General features: G+C 47.9%; 4 protein-coding genes across 4 annotated transcripts; 2 read left to right on the forward strand and 2 right to left on the reverse strand.

Moving 5' to 3' along the window:
• Positions 1-11,722: 11,722 nt before the first annotated feature.
• On the reverse strand, positions 11,723-12,325 carry LOC136461310 (uncharacterized). Its single transcript, XM_066460657.1, has one exon. It carries the CDS (start codon positions 12,323-12,325, stop codon positions 11,819-11,821), a length of 507 nt encoding a protein of 168 aa, XP_066316754.1. The 3' UTR covers positions 11,723-11,818.
• A 1,251-nt stretch (positions 12,326-13,576) lies between these two features.
• Positions 13,577-14,695, forward strand: LOC136459788 (tropinone reductase homolog At5g06060-like). Its single transcript, XM_066459630.1, has 2 exons — positions 13,577-13,723; positions 13,815-14,695. The coding sequence occupies exons 1-2, from the start codon at positions 13,635-13,637 to the stop codon at positions 14,554-14,556; spliced, it is 831 nt and encodes a 276-aa protein (XP_066315727.1). The 5' UTR covers positions 13,577-13,634; the 3' UTR covers positions 14,557-14,695.
• Positions 14,696-15,184: 489 nt separating this feature from the next.
• On the forward strand, positions 15,185-15,949 carry LOC136461311 (uncharacterized). The gene is made up of 2 exons (XM_066460658.1): positions 15,185-15,457; positions 15,521-15,949. The coding sequence occupies exons 1-2, from the start codon at positions 15,185-15,187 to the stop codon at positions 15,947-15,949; spliced, it is 702 nt and encodes a 233-aa protein (XP_066316755.1).
• A 15-nt stretch (positions 15,950-15,964) lies between these two features.
• Positions 15,965-21,565, reverse strand: LOC136461312 (uncharacterized). The gene is made up of 18 exons (XM_066460659.1): positions 21,119-21,565; positions 20,878-21,022; positions 20,588-20,782; positions 20,233-20,492; positions 20,103-20,131; positions 19,078-19,394; positions 18,620-18,757; positions 18,311-18,392; positions 18,123-18,199; positions 17,901-18,016; positions 17,698-17,815; positions 17,383-17,499; positions 17,203-17,294; positions 16,965-17,031; positions 16,772-16,853; positions 16,572-16,663; positions 16,340-16,483; positions 15,965-16,251 (listed from the first exon to the last, which is right to left on the reverse strand). Exons 1-18 carry the CDS (start codon positions 21,472-21,474, stop codon positions 16,105-16,107), a joined length of 2,574 nt encoding a protein of 857 aa, XP_066316756.1. The 5' UTR covers positions 21,475-21,565; the 3' UTR covers positions 15,965-16,104.
• Positions 21,566-21,957: the final 392 nt, after the last annotated feature.

Raw genomic sequence — 21,957 nt, forward strand, 5'->3', positions numbered from 1 at the left:
TACCCTCTGCAGAGGTGGTGCACATTCACCGCGAGTCGTGATCCCCATACGCCCGGGTTAATTACTCCCATGTCACTACCAAGGTGAGCGGGCAGGGTACACTATGAAGCCATTTCATAGGTTTCCCTAACAAGTTAGGACCGCTAGGTTTCCTTGGCAGGCAGATGTAGGAACCCCCCTTTCCTATGGCACAAATCCATCGCGGCTATACTCATAGGAACAGAGGCAGCCCTATATCCAAAGTGGCAAGCCCCATTTGCGCCAAAAGGTAACCTCTAACTAGTTAGGAAAGATCCTATTACTGAGCTAAAGTCAGAGCCATATGACTCTCCCGGTTGCACTGTCAGTCCCAGCTTTTGCCGACAGATAAGTCCTTATAAAGGGCCGGGAGCAACATGAACAATGGTCATTTGCACTTTCGCCCTATGGAACAGTTATTATAATTTAGGTTACTCTCTTTGTTCCATAGTATCATTCATCAATATGTATATCAAGCTTAGTTAGAGCACTAGCAATCTACCCATATGCATTTAACCCATAGGAGACAAGAAGTAGGATAACAATCACTAGGATGTCCTTACGGGTATCAAATTTAGACACATGCAAATGAGTAATTGCTTAAAGTGAAATAGGACATCAAGGAAGGCCCATGTTATACTTGCCTTGGTTCACAAACTCGTGCTGGTCCTGCTGGTCATCGAAGAGTTCTTGGTCTCCAACGTTTTCCTCACCGTCTGAACGCGACCAACATGGCAACATACAACATTCCAAAAGCATTCATGCAAAGCAAACATTCCTATCATTAGAACAGTACACCAACAGTATTGAAAACAAGATAAAATGTTTGTAAAACTAATCTACGTTTCTCTACGATCACGTCAACGCGAAGTTCACGAAAAACGGAGCTAAAATGCGAAAGTTGTGATTAAAACGGGTTTTCCTATAGCCCTATATTTAATTAATTCTAATCATGAAATTAAAAAGTTCCAAACTTGACTAACAGTAGTTCTAACATGTAGCCTATGAAATTACGAAGCTAACGCGATTTGAATGGATCAATTCGGAGCTAAAACGATAATTTTATAAGCGAAACAGTTCAAATGGCATTTCTGTAAATACTGAAAGCGTACTTTTGACTTAAGCCGATGACTTTACGCTTTCAAAACAAGAATGCGTAATAGGGGAAATGCGCTTTGGACTGCGGGTTCTATTACGCGAAAACAGGAGGGCTCTTTAGCAAAACCACCCGCGAAGGGGTATCGGCCAACGGTGGCCGTTAGATCAAGATCGGACGGCCCGGAACAGATGGGAGGGAGAGAGAAAGGGGCGCCGGCGGCCGGCACAGTGACAGCCACGGCGGCGCAGCCATGGCCAGTGGCAAGGACACGCCGGAGCGCGCGGTTCCGGGGCTAGGGGCCACGGTTCAGAAATCCGGAGGCACCGGGAGAAAGCTGGGGAGAAGGGGAACTCGCGCAGGCCATCACGACGGCCGGAGGAGGAAGCCGAGGCGACGGGCGCCATGGTCGGCGGCCAAAGCTCGCGGACGCTCGCGAATAGGGCCCCAAACGGCCACGAAATACCAAATTGAAAGCACAGAGGGAAGGAGGGGAGTACGGCGAAGCTCACCGTGACTTCAAACGGAGACGAACGCGACTCGGGGACGGCGTTTCGCGCGGAGGTGAGGACGGTGGCCGGCGGAGCTCTTCCGTGCGACGGTCGTGGCCTCCGAGGCGTGAACGTGAGAGAGAAAATGGAGTGGGGAGAGTAGGGGAGTGCGCGGGGGGGGGCTCGGCTTCTTTTTATCGAGGCCGAGGAGCGGGGCGACGCGCCCACGTCGCGAGGAGCGGGCACGGGGCGGCGGTTGCGCAGCGGCAGTTGCCTGACTGGGCGGGGCGTGCGGGAGGAGGTGGGGGAAAGAACTGACAAGCGGGCCCGCTTAGGCAGCGACTGACGCGCGGGGAAAGGGCGCGGTGCTGGGCTGGCGCGGGGGCAGCGGTTCCGCCTGAACTGGGCCGGCCCAGGAAGGAGAATAGGAGGAGTGGAAGGAAGAGGGGGGAGCGGGCCGTCGGGGAGCTGGGCCAGCAGGCCGAAATTCAAGAAGGAAAGGAGAAAATGATTCTTTTCTTTTTTTTTCTATACTTTTCCAAATCCATTTTTAAATTCAAATTTCAATTCTTTTTGAAATCTTTAATAAATTCCAAACATTCACCAAATGATATGCAGTAGCATGTATGCATCACTTGTAGCTAATATTATATTTGATTTTAGTTTTATAAAATTATTATTTTCCTACATTTGTATGCACACATAATTGCGTAAATAGATCAATTTAGCTATTTAAAAGAGTGCAAATTTTAGGATGTTACATGCCCTTCCTGCAGTTCTGCCAGTGATGCCCGTATTCCTTACAGATAGGACATTGGTGCTGCCCTTTTTTGCCCTTCTTGTCACTACGGCCTTTGTGTGTCTCTGTTTTGTGCCTACCAGCTACAGACCTTAGTAGTGGTCCATACATGAAGAAGCCATGGGTAGATTTAGGCCATTGTGTCTTGTCAGGAATAGCACGGATTAATACACTATAGGCTACTCTAAATTTCTCAATGGAGTAGTAGAAGTCAACATATTTGTCAATATGTGCATTAGGTAGTGCTGTAATGAATGCTAGTGCATGTTTGCAAGGAATGCCAGAGACTTGTCATTGTCTGCAAGAACATGTTCGTTCAACCAAGTTCACCACAAACCTAAAGCCCCTGCCACCAAGTAAGGTAATTTCAGCCACCTCTTCTGAGCATTCTGACACTTCCAAGTTCAATTCTCTGCTCTGTTCATTTAGCCTCTAAACTCCGCCTATGTTGTCTCAACATAGTAGGTCACAAGCCCTGATAAAAGAGGAGGGTTGTGATAGACGTGGCGAGCCAACGTTAAATCTAGCCATTCTAATGGAAGTTCATTTAGCCTCTTAATTATGCGGGGAAGAATCAAGCCATCTAATTTCTTTCTATTTTTTCTCCTTTGGTTCCACTTGATCATAATTAATTGTCTGATCTTATCCATCAAATCATCCAAATTCATGGACTTGTACTGCTTAATCCAATTGTTGAAGCTCTCTACCAAGTTGTTGGTCACATAGTCCACTTTGCACATGGTTCTAAATTGACTTCTAGTCCATAACTTCTTGTGACACCGTCTTAGGTAATCAGTTGCAGCAGGCTTTGCTTTCTCCATCTCAACCCAATGTTTCTCAAACAAGTATGGGTTCCATGAGTAAGCTGCTGCCCAGAGGTGATCATCAAACACCTTCCCACGGTACTTCTTCTTGAAATTGGTCACCAAGTGAAACATGCACTCTCTATGCTCTGCCTGTGGAAACACTTCAGCAACAGCCGCCATGATTGCCTGGCCTGCATCAGTGCTTATTGCTAAACCCAGAGGTGACCCAATAGCCTCTCTAAGCCTACTCATGAACCAGATCCAATTGTCATTAGTTTTAGAATAAAAAAACTCCAACACAAACAGGATACAACCAACTATGTCCATTAACTGCACAAGCACGAGCCAATTGCCCCTTGAACTTGCCTGTCAGGAATGTATTGTCTATTGCCAAGTAAGGTCTACAACCATTAAGGAACCCATCTATGCAAGATTTCATGGCAAAAAAGAATCTCCTAAATCTGAATTCCCCATTTACTATGTAATGGTCAATAATTACTTTGCTACCAGGACAAGAGCTCTCAACTTGTGCTTTGAAACTAAATAAATTATCAAAACTGCTATCCCGATCACCATAAAGTTATTTCAATGCTAGTTGTTGACCCTTATATACCCTCTGGTAGTTGATGCTCACCTTGTGGTGTTCTTTAATTTTCTTTTGCAATTCTGTTGCTCCCAAAGTAGCATCTTGTATCAAAAAGTCCTTCACCTTCCAACATATCCAATGTTTGGTAGCATTCCTTACTGTCTTCTTCCTTCTAGTGCTAGAACAAGCATGAGCAAAGTTATTCTTCTTCAGACTCATCCTCATCCTCAAACTCATCCTCTAAGCCATCCTCTGACCATCCTCTGAGCCATCCTCAGACTCATCCTTTGAGCCATCCTCAGCCACTGCTTTTTTCCTTCCCTTTTTTAGAACATCCAGGCACATCTACAGCATTCACAGGTACAATGTCCAAGTACATGATCTCCTCATCAACACCAACATATTCATTCTCTGGTAAAGGATTTCTAAGGTAATCATCGTCATCCTCCTCTGTATTGTTGTCAGGCTGCCCTTCAACATCAAACGCCCACTTAGTGATAGGCTCAAATTTCTCTGAGGGATCACAATAAGCGACAAACATCTCTACAACTCACTCCTTACTCTGTACATCAAACATAGACACCAAATCCTGGTTTGATTTTACTTCTGGAAAATTCTTAAGAACGTTATCATAGTACTGGACATGTGGAACTTCTAAGTAGCCTGGAGGGTACTTCTTTGTAACTGAGTCAATGAAATCCTTATAATTCGACACATCTGAGTCAACAACCATCTCAAAACTAAAACATTTGACATCCTTTCTAGCCTTTTTGCGATTGCCAAGCAAATGAATTTTCAATAGAAAATTAGTAGTTGGATCCATCCTGTGAAAACACAATAATGTCATGCATGAGAACTTCTCCAACCCTACTGCTATGGAGCTGCTATGGAGGACATGGAGATAATAAACACACCCTGCAGGGAGTTGGTGCTGTGTCCTGGATGTGCCGCCTTCCTCTGTGGCCGCAACGCCCGTCTCCATGGCTGCGCGGGGCGCTTCCGTCGCCGCGTTGCGCGGCAACGAGGCCACGCCGCGTGGCAACGAGGCCGCACCGCCCGCCACTGACGCCGCACGGGGTGCCTGCTTGGCCGCGCCGCCGGCCCTTGTGGCCGCGTCGCCCGCCCCTGTGCCCGCGCCACACGCCTCCGAGCCCGCGCCGCACGCCTACTTGTCCGCGCTGGGCGCCGCCGTGGCCGCTCCGCCCGCCTCCGAGGCCGAGCCGCCCGCATCCATGGCCGCCCGCTCGATCTAGAGTTAGGGGAGCGAGTCCCGTACGAGCGCGACTCGACGAACAGCCATGAGCCCGCGACTCCCTGTGCTGAGCGATTTCATTTTCTACGTATTTTGGTCTTTTCCCATTGCCTCACTTCAGCAACTAACGGGAATTGCTCACAGAAGCGACGGAAGTGTCAAATAGCAAAGAATAACTCGAGTTGAGAACTAGGAAAGATTTTCAATTTCGGTGTCAAATAGAAAAGGAGCATTATTTTCAGGGGAATTTTTTCATATTTATTATCTGTTTTGGGCTGAATTATTTTTATAGAATATTCATTTTGGTATATTTTATAATATTTTTTTGTCTAAAGCGTGATGATATTTTATCTAAAAATAATAAAAATTATTATGATACTCAATTATGTTTATGTTGTACAGCAGTATATTCCTGGGTTTTTTATGGGTACTCTCCTGGTTAAGCGCTAGCTAGCTAGCTGCACATACATGAGCAGCACTGGATCGACAGACAGGAGTCAGGTTGTTCAGTCGACTCATCAACCGGAACAGGCTGATTTATTGTGTGAGAAAAATACTAAAAAATATGGATTATAAAACAAACGAACATGACCCATGAGTCAGTCGGATTCCACTTCTTGTTTGTTTACGAGGCCCGGGAGATCACGTAGCCACGCTGAGCAGACAGGCCCCATCTAGTACTCCTACTAGTGTTATAACTATTTTTTCCTACAAAATTGGGCAGCTAATGCATCCAGATTTGTTGCTCTGCTCCCTCTCTGTCGTCCTATTCCGCTCGGAAGACGGAACAAACGCGCAGCGCTGTGGCCGCTGGAAGCAACGCAACACATCAAGACTTAGGAGGTAATCGAGCAACTGTACATTTCTTAGGCTCCGTGACTATTCTATATTTCTATTCGATCTGAGTATCTGACGATCCCATGATCCTGTCAATCATCAGTGATCCTTGATCCGTCGTGCCCTCATCTATCATCACGCAAGATCCACACCATGACAGTTGGCAGAGGACAGAAAGGATCAGTCCACCATCCATCCAAAGGTAAGCACCGATGCTGCACATATTGATGATTAATTTATTTGTACGTTTCAAGTTACATACGCTTTTACTTTTTAACTATTTTGTGTTTATTTAAATTTTAGGATCATGGGATATAATGTCATTTAGAAAGTTCGAATCTGGTAATGATAAAAGGAAAAGGAAAAGACGTGTGGATGCATTGATATAATCACAAAGAGGATCTATTGATAATTTTTTCAAGAGTAGTACAGCTGCTTCAACGAATCCTGATGAGATGGCGATAGTTGCTCTGGATGAAGAGGAAGAAAATGTCGACATCGGTGTTGATGATAACAATGTAAGTGACCCTGAGAACACCGTTCATGCATCAGGTGCACAAGAACAATCTACTAGTATTAATGAGCAACCGGTTTATACTTTGGATATTTATGATCCAAGAAATTTGAATAAACTTGATAATAAAGCACGAGACATATTAGTGGAGAAAGGGCCTATAAGAGAAGAGAACATCAAATTCCCTCATGATGCTGCCTCGAGACATTTTTCATATGCCCATTATTCTAGAAAACTAAGCAACGGAGAGTTACACGATAGAAAATGGTTAGTTTATTCAAAGAATGTTGATAAAGTATTTTGTTTCTGCTGTAAGATCTTCAAGTCTAGCACTAGCAAAAATCTGAGTGCCTTAGCAAATGATGGGTATAGAGATTGGAGGCATATTAGTTTGAAGCTTAAAGACCATGAAAATAGTGCCGAGCATATTAGTAATATGAACAGTCAGAATGAATTGAGAGCTAGACTGCGGAAAAAGCAAACAATTGACAAAAATTGTTGCAGCAAATCACAAAGGAGAAAGAACGTTTGAGGCTAGTTTTATTAAGAATAGTTGCAATTGTGAAATTTCTTGGCAAACGCAACTTGGCTTTTAGAGGAAGCAGTGAGCAACTTTACAATGATAATAATGGCAATTTCTTAGCTTGTGCCGAGATGATAGCATAATTTGACTTCGTAATGCAAGACCACCTCAGACGTATTCGAAACAAAGAAATTCATTATCATTATCTTAGTGATAAAATTCAGAATGAGTTGATTTCTCTTTTGGCTGCTGATATCACAGACTCTATCATAAAACTTGTTAAAGAGGCCAAGTATTTTTCCATTATTCTTGATTGCACCCCCGATGTGAGTCATCAAGAACAAATGACTTTGTTAGTTCGATGTGTTAATTTGTCTGATGCCCAAATAAAAATTGAGGAATATTTTTTGGGGTTCTTGAAGGTGGATGACACATCTGGTTTGGGGCTTTTTTAATGTATTGGTTGAGGCTATGAACTCCTTCGACCTTAATATTAATGATATAAGGGGTCAAGGCTATGACAATGGTTCTAACATGAAAGGAAAACACTAAGGGGTAAACAAAGGTTAATTGATATCAATCCAAGAGCATTATATATGCCATGTGCTTGTCATAGTCTTAATCTTACTCTATGTCATATGGCAAAATCATGTGGTAAAGCTGTTTTATTTTTTGGAATTGTTCAACGCATATATGTGCTATTTGCTGGTTCTACAAAAAGGTAAAATGTCTTGCTTAAACATGTTCCTAGTTTAACTGTGAAATCATTGTCCAATACTCGTTGGGAGAATCGAATCAAAAGTGTTTCAGCAATAAGATATCAAGCTACTGAGTTCAAGTCAGTTACGTCATTCTCCTGATATTGAACCTAAGGATAAAAGTGATGCAAAAAAATTATTTGATGCCCTTGACAACTTTGAGTTTATGCTTGGTATGGTTATCTCGAATGATATTTTATTTGCTGTGAATAAAGTAAGCAAGAAGTTGCAGTCGCCAGACATGTGCATTGACTCTACATTGCAACAAATACAAGGTATGATGCAATACTTTGAGACATACAGAAATGAGGGGTTTTCTTTTAGTCTAATTATCACCAAAGGCATTGCATCTGACATGGGTGTAGAGGCATCATTTTCAGTAAAACGTCATGCTAGGAGAAAGAAACAATTTGACGAAAGTAATTGCCAAGAAGAAATTCTAGAACCTGAGAAGGCTTTTGAAGTCAAATGTTTTCTTGCTGTGGTTGATATGGCAAGAACTTCTTTAAAGAATAGATTTGAAGAACTCATGGAGTTTAAAGATATATTTGGTTTCTTAATGAGCTCAACCACACTAAAGTCATTAGATGATATTGAACTTGAAGAGTGCTGCACTAAATTTGCCAAAAAAAATCAGTTGATGGATCATCCGATGTTGAGGTACATGATCTTATTTCTGAATTGAAGATTTTGAAATTCACTTTGCCAGAAGGTGCATTGTCTGCTATGGAGATTTTTGAGCATGTCAGAGAGGTGGATTGTTATCCAAATATTTCCATTGCTTATCGGATCTTATTTACCGTTCTTGTGACTGTCGCATCAGCTGAAAGAAGCTTTTCAAAGTGAAAAATATTGAAGAATTATTTGAGGTCAACAATGTCTCAAGAAAGGTTAAATGGCTTGGCGACTTTATGCATCGAGAAGAAATTATTGGATGAGATCGATATCAATAGTATAATCAATAATTTTGCCTCTCAAAATGTTAGAAGAAATTGTTTAAGATAATGTCAAGTGCCAAGTAAGTAATTTAATATTACATCTGTCCATTTTATGAACTTTGAGATGTTCTATATAAGTTTTTTTAGTGCATTGAATATTATTATCTGAATTGATGTGTATTTGTGAGACTATATATATATATAGAGAGAGAGAGAAATATATATAAATATTTTTAGAAAGTGGATTATAGACCTCTATATTAGTTGTCGATCTAGGCCTAGAAAAACTCAGGACCGGCGCTGGTAGTACTGAGCTTTATTCCCTTTTACACTATGTATGAGTACTTATATATTCTGTTAATTCGTTGTTTAAGAACTAATAATTGGTTTGTATATGTGCACCGACGCTGCATATATAGGCCATGTTCGTTTCGCTGAAAAAATAAGTTAAAATATTGATCCGGTTAATTTGTTGTGAGAAAAAAATACTATTCCGACTAAAAAAACAAGCTGAAAAAGGCCATAGGTGGATTGGCTAGCTAGCCTTGTCAGTTGTCACTGCAAATAATTTTTTTAAAAAAGCGCTAGCTTTGAGGCATTGACATTCATCGTGTGGATTAATTCATCCGTTGTCTGCCCAGCCAATATATATATTAGTTTCCGTCGTTGATGCTTTCCTCATTCGATCTGCCCCCTCCCAAAAGGCAGCTGTTGCCTTCAGGCTTCAGTGCTCATCTCCGTCCCAGCAGGTTATACATTTTGTTAAGTTATTAAACATGAGAGGTTATAATGTCAATGTAAGGCATTCGTAGTAGTCCAACACACACACACTCGATACAAAATTATGTGTTCTGGTCTCGTGGACGATTATTTTCTTCCTAAAAATATAAAGTTTTACAACTCTTAAAAAAAGTATCAGAAAGAATAAAGAAGGCCATCTCCGAGAGTTTCTAATAATCCATACCTAAAATATAGAAGACAATTTTACATCAGGAATCCTATACTATTTTTAAATTATCCTAACCACTTTTATATATTTTTTCTTTCTTGTATATTTGCATCAGGAACTCTTTTCTACTTTTTACTCTTTCCACGCCCTTCCACCTTTAGATTGCCCGACAAACACCCGTGGGAGAGAGAAGATACGCGCGACTCGGAAGTACATAACTTTACGCGGAATATGATGACTTTTTCCAAGTTCTAAAAGATTAGGATGATGGATTAGGAGTGGTTGGAGAGAGATTTTTTCTCATCTCGCTAAAAATCAAGGATTAGAAAAAGATTTATGGAACTCTCGGAGATGCTCAACAAAGTTTATTCTGTATCTAGTAGTACAGTACATAGGAGTAGCTTAGATATCTTACATTACACATCGATGGTCACATGCATGATTTGCTATTATTGCTAACACAATACATACACACAAAGAATTTTTGAGAAGTTTGTAGGGATTGATTGACGGACGAGGAATCGAAAGGAGTGATTTGTGTTACAAAGGAAAGATTTTAGGAATCTCCCAACGAGAACTTGAGCCGAGAAACAAAGAATTTGATGGTAGAAAAAGATAAAGGCGTGCCGGAAAAGATAAATCGATCTACTAACGCATTTTAAAGACTTAGCTCACTCTCAACACACAAAGAAGAAACAAGCAAACATCACATCATCCAAACGCCCGTCAAAATTAGAAAACTTTGAAAATTCATATTTTTTCTATAACTAAATTTGCGCTAGCTCAAACTAAACTTGGTAAATTTTATCCAAATATTAAAATAATTCATTTTATTTAGTGTTTTCTATGCACAACCCAAAATCAGAAATTTTAGAATGTGACAAACGATTATGATCATTGCGTAGTGATATTCCAATAAATTCCTTTCTCTTCCTATAATTCTCTTTCCATTTATTCCATTTTATTTACTTGTCTTTCCGTGTCTCCATGCGGTGATTATTTGCCTGCCGGTGATTCCGTGAGTTTTATTCTATTTTATTTACTGCCTTCCAGTGACTATGCGATGATTATTTGCCTGCCGGATATGGATCGCATGAGATACGGTGATTATTTGCCTGCCGGATATGGATCGCATGAGTGTTTTGGTCCTGTCGGGTAGACGTTGACAATCCGTATATTTTAGTTGAAGAGAAGAGATTAAACATAAGAGGTTATAATATAAATGTAAGGCAAGTCGTAGTAGTCCAACACACACACGCGATACAAAATCATGTGTTCCGGTCTTGTGGACGATTATTTTCTTTCTAAAAATATGAAGTTTTACAACTCCTAAAAAGGTATCAGAAGAAATAAAGAAGGCCATCTCCGAGAGTTTCTAATAATCCACTCCTAAAATATAAAAGATAATTTTACATCAGGAATCATATACTATTTCTAAATTATCCTAACCACTTTTATATATTCTTTCTCTCTTTATATTTGCATCAGGAACTCTTTCATACTCTTTATTCTTTCCACGCCCTTTCACATTTAGATTGCCCGACAAACACGCGCGTGAGAGAGAAGATACGCGTGACTCAGAAGTGCGTAACTTTACGCGGAACATGGTGATTTTTCTCAAGTTCTAAAAGATTAGGAGGATGTATTAGGAGTTGTTGGAGAGGGATTTTTTCTCATCTTGCTAAAAACCAAGGATTAGGAAGGGATTTAAGGAACTCTTGGCGATGCTCAACAAAGTTTATTCCGTATCTAGTAGTACAGTACATAGGAGTAGCTTAGATATCTAGTGGTTACATGCATGATTTGCTATTATTGCTAACACAGTACATACACACAAAAGAAGAAGAAAAATGTGCAATACATATAGTGCAACAACGAAATAAACTAAGAGTCCTACACAGCAGCTTGCTTGTATCTGCAGTCGTGTCCCAGCAACCAAAACAACGGGGACTCAAAGACCCTGGTTCTTCTGTTCTTCACATCACGATATATACACATGTACGTGCAAAAAAACATAGGCACGTACTGCATATAGGATAGGAGTACATTATGTGCTGTACACCGGATCCCATGCATGCACACCAAGCAACGTGCGAAGCAAAGGAATCCATGCATCCAACCAAGGCACAGTACCTGAGTACGTGACGTGTGGTTGATGATCACGATCATCTCCGACCCCGAGCGATCACATGGCCAGCGGCAATCACGCGGCATGCTGCAAAAGGGTCCAGCAGCCGGCCGGCCGGCGCGATCACGCGGCGGCGATGGATTCCTGCTGCATGTAGTAGGGGAGCAGCGCGACGGTGTTCTGGCGGCGGAGCTGGTCGTAGAAGCGGCGGATGAACTCCTCCGCGTCGGCGTCCACGGCCTGGTCGCCGACGCCTTCGTCCTCAGACGAGTAGTTGGACACCCGCACGGAGAACTCGCCGCTGGCGCCCGGGAGCAGCAGCGCGGGCGACGCCGACGCCGACAGCGCGCAGGCGTACTCCTCCTCATCGCCCGGCGCGAGGTCGAGGTCCCCGGGCGACGAAGGTGGCGCGGGCGATGATGCGGCGGCGGCGTAGTAGTCGATCCTGGCGAGGAGCGGCGCGGGCTCGGCGTCGTGGGGGGAGAGGGAGCCGTACCCGTCGTACTGGTACCCGTACTCGTAGCTCTCCTCCTCGGCCACCGCGCCGAGGCAGGGGAAGTAGGCGAGGCGGCGCCTGCTGGAGGAGGAGGAGGCCGCCGCGGGGTCCGCGGGGCTGTTGGAGCAGGACATTTGGATAATTCTTCTGATCTGATCCCCACCTTGGCTTAGCCTTTTTAGCCTTTTCAGTTGGTAGGAAGCGCTCTGAGTTTAATTAGTTGTTTGGCTCCCTCTGCCTCTGCCTCGCTGTGTAGGTGCTGCATGCTTTGCGTGCGCCACCGGTTGGCTGCCCGCTGCCCCGCCGGCCGCCACTCCAGGGCGAACAAAAGCGAAAGCAAAGCGCCGATGCACACCATGACCCGGAATTGCCCGCCGTCCGTCCGTTTGAATGCGGCCGGTCACGCTTCCCGGCACGTGAGTTCCACAATCGAATTAAAAGGCGTTAGGAATCGAGTGAAATATTCCTTTCTCAACATCTGAATTTTTAGTCACACCAATTCCATGTACAAAGCACACTGAAACAATTACTGTAGCTATAGTAAAAGTTTAGGCCCCGTTACCTAGCAGAATTTTGGCTGAAACTGAAAACACTATTCTATCTGAATTGTTGCGAGAGAAAAACACTGTTCCAGCTGAAAAAAGAAACCAAACAAACCGAATATAGGATAAGCCGAACGGGGCCTTAGTATAAATTTAACGCAAGTTGAAGGTATGTAAAATTACATTAAGATCATATTTGGTACAACTCAGCTTTTAAACAGCTTCATGAGCAGCTTTCTCGGTGTGGTCGGCTGAGGGCGGGGGTGGCGGCGCCTAGTCTGCGGGGCGTGGAGAGCGGCTACACAGCGAGAACCGAGGGCGTGGGCAGGGGAAAATTGAATGCAAACTGTATCCACGAGGACTACATGCATATATGGCTTGGTTTCCTGACACGTGTCCATGGTCTCATGGAAGACAAATATAGCAATTCGAAGTAGTTTTATATCAAAATATCAATTAATCATGAAAAACATAAAATACATCATGAAAAAAAAACTGTATCCACGCGGGAGAAGAAGACCTCGAGTTGAACGACCTTGCGTCCTAGTTTGAGCCCGTCGCAAAACCGCAACGCAACAGAGGTGCCGGCCGGGCGGGCGGCATCCACGGTCCACGCCACCTGCGTGAGTGCATTTTGGAGTTGGAAAACACGCCACCGTGCACTCAGTAGATATTCACAAGGCGCGTGAGACAAGGCGAAGAAACTAGGCATCTGTATTCATCTGGTGATGGAGAATCCAATACAGTGGCCAGCAGTGCCCTTCACAGACTCAGTTGTCAGCGTATCAGTATATATATCCCGCGGACTGCGACTACAATGGGATATATCCATATATACATCTTTCGTCTCACTGCACACAAAGAAACGCCGACAAATCGTGTGCGAGTGCGAGCTACCTCCATGGCAGCGGCGGCCAGCCGGAGCAGGGAGGAACGGTGGAGCCTCGCCGGCAAGACGGCGCTCGTCACCGGAGGAAGCAAGGGGATCGGGTAACTAAGCTACACATACACGTCCACGTCCACACATGCATGCCTGCGTGCATGCGGGCTGACACATGACACGAGCATACGTATGTCCCAGGCGCGCGATCGTGGAGGAGCTGGCGGGGTTCGGGGTACGCGTGCACACGTGCGCCCGCACCGCCGCCGACCTGGACGAGTGCCTGCGCGCGTGGGCCGCCGACGCCCGCCTGACGGGGCGCGTCACGGCGTCCGTCTGCGACGTGTCGGTGCGGGGTGACCGGGACCGGCTGGTGTCCGCGGCACGGGCGGAGCTGGGGCCCAAGCTGGACATCCTCGTCAACAACGCCGGGCAGACCATGTTCGGCGCGGCCACGGACACGGCGCCCGGCGACTACGCGCGCCTCATGGCCACCAACCTCGAGTCCTGCTTCCACCTCGCGCAGCTGGCGCACCCGCTGCTCGTGGAGGCGGCCGGCGGGGGAGGCGGCGCCTCGGTGGTGAACGTGTCCTCCATCGCGGGGCTGGTCGCGTACCCGGCGCTGGCGGTGTACTCGGCGACCAAGGGCGGGCTGAACCAGCTCACGCGCAGCCTCGCCGCCGAGTGGGCGGGGGACGGCGTGCGGATCAACTGCGTCGCGCCGGGCGGCGTCCGCACGGACATCTCGAGCAACAACGGGTTGAAGCTGGACCCGGAGACGGAGGCGAGGATGGTGGCGGCGGAGGAGGCGCGGGTGCCCATCGGCCGCCTCGGGGAGCCCGAGGAGATCGCGTCCCTCGTCGCGTTCCTCTGCATGCCCGCCGCGTCCTACGTCACGGGCCAGGTCATCTGCGCCGACGGTGGCCGCACCATAGCTGCATAGGGGGCATAGGGCCTTGCTAGCTGTACTACCTACGTGCCGACTCAACAAACAATTGTCCTGCCTGCCTTGTATCGACGAAAATTGCTCGTATGGTATAAATCTGCTCGTTGTATTTCCATCTTGCCATGATTATTTTCAATTTGTCATACGAAATTAATGGAACCGCTTCATCATGGAATCAAACGACTCGTTGTGTACGGTGTACCCTTCTCTCCCAAGAACTTCATCAACAAAGTGCGTGCGGGGACGATGGCGACTGGTGATGGCGCGGCGTGCGCATGTCGTGTGCATGGCAAGCGTTACGGGAGCGCGGAGAACCGGGCTGACAGGCGAAGGCGTCCACAATCCGTTAACAATAGCGTTGGATTCCACCTGCCACGAAATCCTATCGGATTGACGGATTCATCATCAACCAAAAAACCAGAAAATTTTCTCTCAGGCTCCGTCAAACCGTTTGGCTTTCGGGTGACTCGGAATCGGAATCCGTTTTTTGACTCGTTACATTAGTACATATATTGATATATACTTCGGCACAATAGCAGCCGTGCCGCCGCATCTCGCACAGCCAAGCTCGCCGCAGCTCAAGGCGCTGCGCATGCAAGCAATGGACGAAGAACAGGAACCGCCCATGCCGAACGATCTGCAGATCACGTCCGAGACGACGCGGCTCGACCTGGAGCCCCGCCCGCCCGGCGGCGGCGGCCCGCCGCACGAGCTGGTGCTGCGCCTGGCAATGACGGAGTGCCACACGTGGCGCGGGATCGGGGGCCGGAGCGGGCGGGTCCGCCGTCCCAGGCGCATGAGCAGGGAGATACGGCTGGCCCTGGACGACAACCCCTCCTCCGGCGGCGGGCCCGACTACCTACGGAGCGGCGACGACTGCCGCCGCCTGATCGGCCGGGCGATCAAGCTCAGCCTCAGGGAGGAGGAGTAGCGCTACCTGACCCCGGCTTACTGGGACAAGGCCGTGCCCCGGGGCGTCGAGCGCGCCCTCGCCGTGGCCGTGCAGCGCGACGGCGGCGGCGCCACGTTCGAGGTGATCGTTGACATCAGCGTCCACTTCGAGTTCGTGTACTGCGAGGCCAAGGCGCTGCTGCTTGCGTGCGCCGAGAACGACGGCGGTGACCCGGCCGGGAGGAGCGGGAACGGCGGCGACGGGGAGGCGCCGTCGTGCTCCATCTGCTTCGAGGAGATGTCGCGGGAAGCGGACGAGGTGACGGACCTGCCGGGGTGCACGCACGGCTTCCACCCCAGGTGCATCGCCGCGTGGTTCCACAAGGCGTCGACGTGCCCGGTGTGCCGGCGCGATCATTTGCAGTATCTCCCGCCAGATTACCGGGATCTCCATGACTCGATGGCCTTTGATCCTGACAGTTTGCCAGACTATTTGTAGTAGTCGTTTGATTCGTTGTCGTATGATTCAGGCATGTGATTTACTACCAACAACCGTGACACTAACTTATATACATCTGATTTGAGTTTGAGGTATCATGTTCAATTCCAATATGATTCAAACAAGAACATGCTACTGTCTGTGTATGATCCTCGCTAGAGCTTCCAGTAGAGGCGAGCGCGGTGGAGGACGCCGGAGACGAGCGCCCAGAAGAGGATCTGGGCGAAGAGGACGTAGAGGAGGATGCCCACCCTGGTGGAGTGCCACACCTTCACGAACACGTGCTTCCTCACCCAGTAAACCTGCAGCAAACCAACCAACACAAAGCTTCTGATGTCAGTTGCATGCTCTCGTCAACTCAACTGAAGAAATCCAGTAGCTTTTATTTACCAGAGTGTTGTTGGTGCCCTCGTAGTACCACCCGATGAGGAACCCCTCGAAGATGCCTTCCGCGGCCATCACATACACCAGCATCGCGTTCATGCCGATCCACTGCAGCGGCGCGAAGACGTAGCGCAGGCTCAGGATGTCAACCTGTAAGCAAGGCATTTTCCATGTTTTTTCTAAGCAATCTTGAATCTTCAGACACAAAAATGTACGGAATCATGGATAAGGCATTTACCAAGAAGTAGAGCACGGAGAACACGACTCCAGCAGCGCCGGCGGTGACGCAGATGTAACTGAATGTGTAGAGCTGCTTGTTAAGTGGGATTGCTGCAAGGAAACGTGTAAAAAAGCTGCTTGTCAAGCAGAATTCAGATGAGCTAATGCTAACTCGTATGGAAGATGACACTTGAGTCATCTGCATGCTTTTTATTATACCATGTGAAAAGTGTAGAATGATTCCGAGAACAAGAAGAGCTATGCCCATGGTAACCCACTGCCTCAGCCTGTCTGTATGACTCTGGAATTTCAGAAACAACACATGTCACTATGTCAGTATGCGTGTTGCGATCTCTGCTTTCTGACACCACACCGTAATAGAGCTGAAAACGAGAGATAATAATAGCATCACCTTCATATGGACAAGCACATGCCCGTAGTGAACACCGATGATCGTACTCAGCACCGCAGAAAGTGAGCTGCGGAATCAACAAAAGCAATACTGTTAGTTGAATTGGTAGACGAGGAATCCAATTCAGTAGGCCAATTCAGGCAGATTTACCCTTCACATTTAGTTACTACTTACTACCGCTACTGTAAGAACTTAACTTTGGATATGACACGGTGAACAGATGTAGCATGACAGGTACCTTAGTATCCCTTCAGGTTCGAATGGTGCAACACACCATGCCGGGGCATCGTTTCTGAAAGGACCCTCATGTGGGGAATCATCAGTGCAGGCCTGCATGGACCACCATAGTACTACTGAATTAAGCACTGAAAATAACAGTAGGCACCAGCAAAGCTTTGTTTTGTCAGAGAATACAAACCCTGTGCCTTCTCCATGCTGGTTTCTGGTACATGTGATTGATGCCAAGGATTTTGCGGTCAATGTAGCCTACAGCGTTGCAAGGAGGGTCTAATACCCCCCTTGTACCACACGTCACCTAGACATTAGGGAACAATGCAGATGAGTCAGACTCATAGTACTATTTCACAAAAGAAAAAAAAAACAGTAACAATTAGCTACTTCAGCAGTACTTTTCAGCGAACGAACAGTGTTTTCCTCTCACAACAAATCAGCATAAACCAAATTTCAGCGAAATGAAAGCGTGAGAAATAAAGTGACCGGAGGAACCACGTACCGTCAAAACTTTCCCATAGTTTGGGCTATCAACATTTCGCACTCTGAACTCCCAGTCAGGAACATAAATCCCATACACAAGGGCCAGGTAGATCACTAGGATGCAGCATGCAACAATCCTTGCAAATGCACACACACAGCACGCTGTCAGCGTGTCGAAATGAAACCTTTCGGAACTTGAAAGAAAAATCAAACCTTGCATACCATTGGGAGAAATACATTCTGAATATAGAGAAGCCTGAACTTGACTGATCCTGAATCTTTGCATCTTTTGTGACAATCTCTAGAACTGCAACCACTAAATACGCAAGAGCGATCCTCTGGAGGAGCAAGAACCGAATTATTTTGAATAGCACACCACACATTCCCCCATTTTTTTTTCTCAGGTTCAGAGATGAGGAAAAATATTAGTATTCAGATTCGCACCTGGAGGATTCCACCCCATCTTACGTGCTTCATGTCGACTCCATAAGTCAGTTCGTCCGGAGCATGGGAGTAACCTCCTGAACACAAAACACATTCACCATTGCTAATCAGCTTTTTTGCACGAGCCTATAGACTTGCAAAACACATTCAGGATTCGAAGCGCAGGCGTATATATACAGCAGAATAACCTTGCAACAGGATGCCCCAGAACAGCAGCTTCAGTGTTCTTATGACTACTCTTCTCACGGCTCGGCCACGGTCCGGGATCCTCTGTTACATTTATGATTTGTCCCAAGACAAGAAAAAGGTTAGGCCAACGAATACGAAACAGTGACATCAGTAAGCAGCTTTCAGTTTGCGTTTCAGTTGATCGGTGTCGAATTCAGACTTGACCGATGGCATCGTGGCGTGTAAGAGAGAGTGTGGAAAGGGACCCTAATTGATGCAGACATGGATGAACGTGAGACAAACAGCATGGATGGGATGGACGGACGGACCTTGAGGGAGAGGGGAATGGCCATGCCGACGATGAAGAGGAAGAAGGGCATGACGAAGTCCGCGAGGTTGCAGCCGTTCCACGGCGCGTGCCCGATGACCGGCCACTCGCCGCCGGCGTCGTCCACCAGTATCATCAGCTGCATATAAACGAGCACACCGCGCGCGCGCCAGTACGTTATGCACAGACACTGAACACTGGCAAGTGACAGACAACTCAGCACTCCCTGATCTCTCGAGTGCTGAAGCATTCAGGCACCCAGATTTGCAATACGAATTCTCAGTTTATGAGTCCTATCAGTAAGGAATATAGTAGCAACCAGGGGGGGGGAGAAACAAAATCCAAACATCTGTATCCCCACCGCTCAATCCCTGGTTTGCAATTGTGAACAACTTCAGAAACCTTATTCCTACTGCTCCTAATAATTTGGCTGCCATGGTCCATGAGAGAGGCACTTACCGCGACGGTGAGGCCGCGGAAGACGTCGAGGGAAGCAATCCGCCTGCTCCGGCGAGGCGCCTTCTCGTTGTCATCGGCATCATCCGTGCCCGGACCGCCGCGACGGGCGGGGTCCTCCTCCGCGACGTCGCCGTGCGCCTTGAGCTCAACTACCTTTTTGCTGCTCCCGTCCATGGACGCTCGTGCAAGTAGCCAAAACCTGCGTGACGCAGACGGGGGGTCACGGGTGTATGGATAAGAGACGGGAGGAGGATTCCGATTCCTTGAAGCAATTCGCTGCTCGCCTACGACTAGGAATGTTGCTGCTCGTGTTGGTTCTCACTCCTCACTCTTACACGGCGAATGATTGAACCCACTGGCACTTGGGCAGTGACAGGCTGACAATCTGACAGGCGGGGGAACGAACGAACGAACGTGCCTCGGACTGTTTTTCTCTTCTTTTGAAAGGTTGCTCGGCTAAGGACGATTCTGACGTCGTTTTCCGATGGATGCGACAGATTTGGGGATTGAGAGAAGCTTCAAGCTTGGGTGAGTTTGAGCTCGGTGCCCATCTCAGTCTCTGACCGTCTGACCCCATCTTAGGAGTCCCTCCGTTCCCTAGTAGACACTGAAACTTCAGCGAATAGATAAAAAAAAAAAAAACTCGATCCGCGGGTTTTTTTTACCGTGAGGCCTGAAATTCGCCCCGAGGGGGATCGAACTCAGCACCTCAGGGGTGCCGCAGGAAGCTTGGACCAACAACCGGTCTAGCTTCCGTTGGCTAGCGCAGCGAATAGATCGGACAAAGATTATTTCGGCTTGTCTATTTATGATCCTGAATTTTCGCCCCTGTTCATATCTGCTGCTGCCTCATGTGTCCAGAATCTTTTCAAGTTTTGCTTGATGTTATGACACCACACCAGTAAGCCATGTGAATTGATATGTTATTTTTTTTTTCTTGTAATAACACGAAGGGATAAACAGAACTAACCATGCGAGATAGCATGGTGTAGAAACAAACGAATGAGCAAAGCAAACAAACAAACTCGGCCGCGGCAGCAGCAGCAGCGACAAACTAGCAAAAAGGCTAGGCTAGTTCAGTCACTCACTCACGCAGCGCTACTTCTGAACCGAACCGGAAGACGAGCCCAAACAACGCAGCAACGCATGCGTGGCTACTGCGAGGAGGAGGAGGCGGTGATCTTGGCAACGGCCTGCGCGGAGATGGGCGGGAGGCTGAGCGAGCAGAGGCTCTCCCAGGACGCGGTCGCGTCGTCCTCCTGGCCGCTCGCGGCGGCATCCTTGGAGAAGGCCGCGTGCATCGACGCCACCACGCCGCGGGCGGCCTCCCTCGCCTCCGGAAGCCGGTCGTTCAGCAGCTCCGCCGCCACCTGCAGCAGGGCCGACATCCCGAACTCCTTCATTCCCTCGATGTCCTGCACAAGCCAACAAAGGGAATTCTGAGTCCCTGAAATCGAGCCATATATATGTACTGAGCGCAGCTGCTCCTGGGCGTCAGGGCGTGGCGTACCATCCGGGCGGCGCAGTGGGAGATGGCGACGGCGGCCTTGGCCCTGACCCTGAGGTTGGCGTGGTGGACGTACGCCTTGAGCTTCTTCAGCAGCGGCAGCGGCGGCATCGACGCCGCCATCGCGCGCATCGCCTTCTCGGCCTCCTCGCACACGAACCGCTTGTCCTGGGATGCCTTCAGGAGGAGCTGGAGCAGCTGCCAACGGAGACGAACTCGTCAGTCAGCAGCTGCGAACTGGGATCTGTAACTGTCCCTTGAGGGTGGGTGTGCGAGCGCGACACGGCACGTACCAGCTTGTCGAAGGCGTCGTCGGAGACGGAGGCGAGGAGGTTGCCGAAGGTGCTGAAGATGTCGGCGCACGCCATGATGGACGTCTTGAGCACCGCGCTGCGGGGACTCTTCATCGTCTTCACGACCGCCAGCACCACCTTCTCTCTGCCGCCGGATCAGCCACGCGAATTAAACCGGGTGACAAAACAGTTCCCGAAATCGAAATCGGACGAGAATGTAACAACAGCAAATCAAACCCACAGGATCGGGCTCAGCAGCGCGGGGTGGTGGATCGCGAGGCGGCGCGCGTCGTTGAGCGCCTCGCAGGTCCTGACCCAGTCCTTGGAGTCCAGGTCCGCGACCAGCCCCGCGGCCTTGGCCTTGGGGCTGGCAGCCGCCGTCAGCTCCTCCGACGGGATGTACTCCACGGCCTGCTCCGCCGCCGCGGCCGTGGCCCTGGGCGCCGCGTTCTCGTCGTTCCCCTTCTTCTTGTTCTTGCCGCCGCTCCCGGGCGAGGCGGCCTTGACGGCAGCGGCGGGGACGCCCACCTTAGCCACCTTCTTGGGCCACTCCTCGACGGCCGCGGGCATCGTGTTGTCTAGCGCGCGGAGGGCCATGGGTCGCTGTCGCGTTCGCCAGAGGCTTATGCTGTTGTTGGAAAGGTACTCGAGGATGGGTGGCGGCGGCGATTGATGCAAGTGGAGAATGGGGAATGGGGAATGGGGAATGGAGAAGATGAGGCGGAGTTGGAAATTTAAATTGCGGAGGGTGGGGAATGGACGGCTGTGTCTAACGGCTATAGAACGTTCAAACTCGCGGGTGAACGTTGGGAGCTTGTGATTGTGAATGCTGCTGCCTTTCCACCGTTGCCATAAATTCTGGTAAATAAACGATTTTTTAAAAATAAAAGGAAAACCTGCAAAAGTACCGTTGCCATAAATTCTGGTAAAAAAAAATTTTAAAATAAAAGAAAAACAAGCAAAAGTACAAGGTTGAGTTGTGGCCCATGAGTTGTGCAGTTTTTGGTCTATTTGAATTCATGCCTAGCGTTGCTGAACCGCTCAAAAAGTAAAGACATGAACAGTCACGAAAGCTCCTGT

The sequence above is a fragment of the Miscanthus floridulus genome, chromosome 6, assembly GCF_019320115.1.
Source record: "Miscanthus floridulus cultivar M001 chromosome 6, ASM1932011v1, whole genome shotgun sequence".
Classification (NCBI taxonomy): domain Eukaryota; kingdom Viridiplantae; phylum Streptophyta; class Magnoliopsida; order Poales; family Poaceae; genus Miscanthus; species Miscanthus floridulus.